At 36.5% G+C, this 6,572-nt stretch overlaps 1 protein-coding gene across 2 annotated transcripts; it reads left to right on the forward strand.

The window, feature by feature from the left end:
* LOC108612714 (uncharacterized) lies at positions 1-1,173 on the forward strand. Of its 2 annotated transcripts, XM_089467686.1 has the most exons (3): positions 1-89; positions 154-302; positions 354-1,168. In XM_089467686.1, the coding sequence occupies exons 2-3, from the start codon at positions 224-226 to the stop codon at positions 602-604; spliced, it is 330 nt and encodes a 109-aa protein (XP_089323812.1). In that variant the 5' UTR covers positions 1-89; positions 154-223; the 3' UTR covers positions 605-1,168. The 2 variants fall into 2 exon arrangements, with proteins under 2 accessions (XP_089323812.1, XP_017861169.1); XM_018005680.2 differs by lacking the exon at positions 1-89 and having other exon boundaries at positions 211-302; positions 354-1,173.
* The last annotated feature ends 5,399 nt before the right edge of the window (positions 1,174-6,572 follow it).

Below are 6,572 nucleotides of genomic sequence, written 5' to 3' on the forward strand. Positions count from 1 at the left end.
AACATCGCACAGTTCGAGCTGAGATTTCTCTGTTTCAAGACGTTGCTTGATAATACGAGTGCCCTAACTATAAGTATATATATATCTGTGTATGTATATATAGTGACGCGTGCAGCATCTAGTATATAAAACAAATCAAACGCTTCTATTCAGTTGTTGTTGTTGCTGCAGTTCCGCTCAGTTGTAGCGCTTTGTTTATAAATTCTGAATCAAAATCAAAATTATGAAATCAACAAAAACATTGCACAAGTTGCCGTCGCTGCTGCTGCTGTTGCTGCTCGTCTCCGTTTGGAGTCACCCGAGTGAGTAGAAATAGTTGACTCTAGGCAATACATCAAATGTCAAATTTATAGTGCCGGATGTCGCTGTGCCTGGGAGTGAGGCCCAGCAGTCCCTGATTCTCATTCAGAACAATCTGAGACCAGAGCATGCGAAAAACTATGAAATATCTGTGCCAAAAGCACCGCGGCCGGGCGAGCCCTGTCTGACCATCAGCTGGAAGACCAATCCGGATGGAACTGGACCGGATGAGCCCCAAATTTATCTAGTCAATGGATACTTCAAGATATTGACACCGTCAGAAGCGGCAAATCTCCAGCAATGATGGCGATGTGTAAGCACTAAGAATTACTTGATATAAGCGCCTATTCATAGCGGATTATTAAAGCTGCCAAGACTTACATTTAACAATATTCACCAACAATAACAGCAGCTGCATTGCAGTATATAGTTAAAATATATATAAACATTTGTGACATTGCTCAGCCCATTTGATAGATTTATTAGGCGGCAATTTAAATTATTAAATATCTACCTAAATCTTTTGGATTTCCTAAGTTATTATAATAGTTTATTAGTCAACAAAAAAAAAAAAATACTAAAAAAATGAATAAACATCAAATTATTTGTTTACTATCCATAAAAATTAAAAGCCAACAAATTATTTTTAGCTGTGATTTTATTTTTTGTTCTGCTTCTAAAATTGTAAACTTTCCATTATAATCTTAAAGTTCTCAATGCATTATTAAAATAAAATGTACGACATTCTTTATACCTAAGAGAATTAATTTATAAGATCTGCCATTCCAAAACACTTTATTGTAGAATAAGAACATATTAAACTAATGTGAAAACTGATTTTTTTCATATATAATAAATATGCCAACATTTTTTTAATTAAAGGTTATTAATTGTAAATATCTGTATAAGTGTTTCCCATATCGAACCGTTAGCCTATTTATATATTGTAGCTTTGTAAAACTCCGTGAGATGAACTGTAATTTGATATTTGCACAGAAAAGTTTGACATTATTTTCATTTGCAATCTTTACTTGTGAGTTGAATAATTCATTCGGCCCATCAACCCGTGTTGGCTAGTGGAAATTGAGTTAATCCAACAAAGCTTGTTCGTAGAAGAGCCTCAAGGAACCTCAAGGCAAATGTGTCCCACTAGAGCAACATAAAAGATTCTATGCCGAGTAGTCAATTTGTTTGAACAAAGTTTTCGGAGAATTGGGCAATGCCAACTGCCGCAGCCGAGTCATTCGTCACTAAGATAATGCGAGAGCTCACGCATCGTCGCTCATCGGGCTCAGAAGTCGAATTGGGCGGTCATCCGCTTTACAGTCCAGATTTATTTTTGGAGAAGTCCTAAGGCAGCTCGTTTTGAAGTTACCCATTTCCAAGTGGCGGAAATACTTTCAAAGTTGATTCAAGCGAATGACGATGTATATTGAATCCAATGAAAATTATTGCGAATCACAATAAATGCACTTTGATATTTATTTTACTTTGTATTTTTAGGTGTGATACCCAAAGGAATACATGGAAATTGTTATGCATTCCAAATCAGAGTTTAAATATTTTATTACTGTTAGGGCTGGGGAGTTCTTGTTGGCTAAATCTCGAATTGGGTGTTGCTGCACCTGCTACAACCTCATAATAATACTCTGTAGAACAATTAATATACAATGGGAATAATTTGTAGGTCGGTTCGAAAGCGAATTCAATCTGGTGGCTGTATTATTTCGCGAGCTATGCGAAACTCACTCGCCTCGAGCAATAAAGTTTTAATTGACAAAGTTGTATAAAGTTCTAGCGCACTATTGAACGAGGCAGCCAAATTGCTATATCATACGAAAGTTACGTATACGCCGTGTGTTGCTAAAGTAGAGGCAGAGGCGGAAGCAAAGGCGGCGGCAGAGGTAGCGGCAGAGGCAGCGGCATATTATATAAATGTTTCTAATAGTTTAGGGCTAATTTGCTGTTTTGTAATTCTGTTTTAATTTGGCAGCGCAGCGTCTGAGCACATATATATTAAGCAGAACTTTGCTTTGACTAGACTTTCGTTGCGCAGGATTACGTGTGTGACACTTGTGTGCATTCACCGCAAGGATTCTCTGTCGAAAAGGCCACAGTCCTTGGCTTCACATTCTTCATTTAATTGCCACTGCTGCTGCACAGGAAATTTGCAGAAAAATAGTAGCGAGTGAAGTGTTGCTCATTTCCTATTTCCCACTTTCCGCTTTCCACTTCTCACATCCCATTTTCCATATTTCACTTTTCATTTTTTATTTTCATTTTAATTAAGCAACTTTAGGCATTTGTTTTCATTTGCGAACTTTTGCTCAGCTCAGCAGCAGCAACTTTTCCCCCCAGCGCCAAAACATACCGAAATATTCGGTCCGAAAATGGGAAAGGGTTGACTTTTGCGGGCAAACAACAAGAACTACCGTATTATTGCAGCTTTATAAATCCATAATACCTGCAGGCATTGTCCGGCCGAAGTTTTTACCCTCGTAGAAGAAGAAGAAGTATTAAATGTTAAATTCTTTCATCTTTTCATAAATATAACACATTTAAAAAATCAGGCAATAATAAAATAAACAACAAATTTATATGTATGAGTATGTAAATATATATGTATGTATTTGTAAATACGCATATATGTTTACTTTTAAACTACATTTAAAAAAAATTTGATTACGAATTTTCGATAAGGTATATATTTAATTTTTCCTTTTGGAGTTTATTTAACTGGATTTATTATTTATTATGATTTTTACTATAGGGTAATTGTTCGTTAAATTTTATACCAATATGCAATACTAATTGAATTTATTAAAAATATTTATAAAATTTTTTTGTACCTATTTTCAATGACAAATCAGGGTGTAATTTTTTTTTTTATACCCTGAACCCATTTTCAATGGGAAATCAGGGTATAATGGTTTTGTTGAAATGTATGTAACAGGGTGAAGGAGGCGTGGCAGACCCCACAAAGTATATATATTCTTGATCAGGGTGACGAGCTGAGTTGATTTGGCCCTGTCCGTCTGTCTGTCCGTCTGTCCGTCTTTCCGTATGTATGAACGCGTCGATTTCAGAAGATATAAGAGCTAGAGACTTCAAATTTTTTGTAAAATGTCCGTAATTACAGCGCGCATATCAAGTTTATCATTAAAATTCGATAACTCATCCCGATCTTTTTTTATCGATAAAAAACCTTATCGAAAACCAGTTATAAAATTATGTCTTCTACACCTTTATTGCTAGAGTCTCCAAAATTTTTAATGTATGCTTACATGCAATTTATACAATTTCGGTTTTTGTTAAAATTTACCCCCCACCCTTAAATTCATCCCCTCACCCTCACTTTTGTAAAAAGCGTATTTCAAATACTAGAGACTTGTGCTTTGGCAATTACATGCATATCCATGTTATAATCATAATCTGAAAGTTTCATGAAGATCGTACGTCCATAAAAAAAGTTATTAAACAATTAAGTTCTCATAGTAAGCGGACACTGCAGCCCATGCGTGTTTATGCGTGGGTGCTTGTGTGTGTATATGTTTGTGTATGTGTGTGTATGTGTGTGTATATGTGTGTAGTTATGTGTATGTGTGTGTGTATGCGTTTGTGTATGTATGCGTGTGTGTGTGTGTATGTGTGTCTGTATGCGTGTGTGTGTATGTATGCCTGTGTGTGTGTGTGTGCGTGTTTCTTGTGTAAGCTGAAAGACGCGAAAAATTATTGAAATATCTATTGCTCCAAGGGTTCAGGGGATCTCGTAGTCGAGCAGTCTCGACTAGAGCTTTCTTACTTGTTATACTCATTCACGAAAGTGAATCAGTATATTGGTTTTGTGCAATGTCCGTCTTGCTGTCCGTCCGTCTGTCCGTCTGTCCGTCTGTCCGTCCGTCCGTCTGTCCGTCTGTCCGTATGAACGCAATCTATTTCGGCGCTATTGAAGCTAGAGACTTGAAATTTGGAACACATACTCGTGTATATCTCCGATTTATAAAGTGTTAAAATTTTCCCGATCCGCCCACTAGAGGCGTGGCAAATCGGAAAATGCATTTTCCGATATACCAGAAATCATGTTTGTTGAAGAGCTAGAAAGCTGAAACTTGGTATGTAGGTCCGCGTTGACCACCCAAGATCACGAGCTATGGCGGATATATCTACGCCCATTGGAGGCGTGGCAAATCGGATAAAACTGTATCTCCTAAAGTTGTAAACCTAGAATGCTGAAATTTTGCACGTCAGCTAATGGTATGATTCTATAAAGTCTGAAGATAAATTATAAGTCTACGCCCGTTGGGGGCGTGGCAAATCGGACCTGAAGATATAGTGATTTTTTAAATTCTCCTATATTTTGGACACTATTGATGGCAGAGACCTCAAATTTTGTATATATACTCGGACTGATCACCCAAGACCAAAAAGTTTTGTCGGATATATGTCCGCCCACAGGGGGCGTGGCAAACCGCAAAAGTTTATATCTCCTAAAGTATAATAGCTAGAAGCTTCAAATTTGGATAGTTGAGTTACTGGTAGCCTCCTCTATCGATTCCCCAAAAATAATTTTTACGCCTCTTTAGGGGCGTGGCATATCGAAAAATACCCTGTAATTTTCACATTTTTTTAGGGTAAGCATTCAAACTTTGCAGTTAGGGTAACGTTATCTCTTTCTAAAAACTGACCAAAAATGAGGTGTCTACGCCCAGTTGGGGCGTGGCAAATCGGAAAAGCCTGTATATTCTACAGTATTAGAACGAAACTTAACTACTAAATTGTTGATGGGATGTGAATGAGTATTCCGCAGTCGGTAACGCCCGACTGCAACGTTCTTACTTGTTTTTTTATTATATTTATAATAAATATATTTAATATATAATTATTTTGATTATTATTATTTTTACAAACATAATACTTAAAAGATTATTAAGAAAAGTTGTTAAATTATTTTATTTTATAATAGTAATAGAAACATGAAGAATTGCAACGAAATAGTTTTTCATCAAAAACTTAAAGGGAAATCAATTAAAATATAATCTAGGGTAAATTTAACTATTTTCCTTAGTTTCTATTTATAATATAACTTGAATTTCAACATTGTCGAATATATTGTGTATGTGAAGTTGTTATAAAAAATAGTGAAGTGTGATTGCTGCTGTCGAATTAATTAACTTAAATTAATATTTAGGCTCCAATAGTAGATGCTCTTGCTCAAGCTTGAATATGTTATTGATGGCCTCCTCCTGAAGTGGACTACGGTCGAGCAGCGAGAGTTATTTACGACCATTCTTAATATACAAAACCATAGCAATAGATTAAGAGCTAATGATAGCAGTTATAAATAAAATAAATTACGCTGCGCAGCAATATATTGTGACTAAAGCACGCTATAGGCTTCTATTCTATATGTTATTCTCTCATCTGCCACATTCCCTCTCTTTAACTTCACTTTACTTTTTCTTTACTTGTAGAGAGTACATATATTAAATTATATAATCACATATACTAATTATTTGAATTCTTGACAAATTTCACATTACAGAATACATCCATTATATAGTCCTCGCTTTCGTAGAATATTGTCTGGTAATAATGGCTGCCTCTTACATAATTTAACAATTCAAATTCAAGTATTCGGTAGACCCTGCTTAATACATATTTCACAAAACACTTTGCCAGAATTGTGTTTCGAAAACCTCAGTCCCCCTCTTTCTTCCTCTCTCCCTCCTTCTCTCTAGGTTACTTGAAACATCCAATTTAAGTTAATTGAAATCTGCGCTCTGCTCTTCACTTTCGCGCTAAATTTCAAACAAATGTATTATTTATGCAGCGCAATTACTTGCAGCAGCTCAATTTGATGGCTGCTACCTCAACAGACAAGGCTTTTGTTGCAATTCAGAGTTTTATTAATATTTTCCAGTAACAGTCACAGCGCAGCTATTGCGTGGGCGTGTGTGTGCCTCATGCGTCTGTGTGGCATGATAAATATGCAGTTCGAAAATGTTTTCAGAATGTTTCGCCGGCATGTTGTGTGGGGGATTTATTGCATTGCGACTTGCATTACATTGCCAATTTACAAAGGCTGCCACCCGCGGCACGAACCTTGCTTGCCATATGCATCTGCAACATTTGTTGCGGCGCAGTCGGCAAATTTTTGCTGCAACTACGACTGCGACTGCGACTGTGGCTGTGGCTGCGTCCTGGCTGCCAGGTTATTGTTAGTGCCACCAATTTGTAACTGTCACAGGAGCAAGAGGAATTCGAAGAACATA

The sequence above is a fragment of the Drosophila arizonae genome, chromosome 4, assembly GCF_054131065.1.
Source record: "Drosophila arizonae isolate 15081-1271.41 chromosome 4, UAZ_ARI_1.0, whole genome shotgun sequence".
Lineage (NCBI taxonomy): Eukaryota > Metazoa > Arthropoda > Insecta > Diptera > Drosophilidae > Drosophila > Drosophila arizonae.

Coding starts and splice junctions, on each gene's coding strand:
- LOC108612714 (XM_089467686.1), top strand. CDS start 224: ATGAAATCAACAAAAACATTGCACAAGTTGCCGTCGCTGCTGCTGCTG. Junction 303..353: donor CTCCGTTTGGAGTCACCCGA/GTGAGTAGAAAT, acceptor TCAAATTTATAG/TGCCGGATGTCGCTGTGCCT.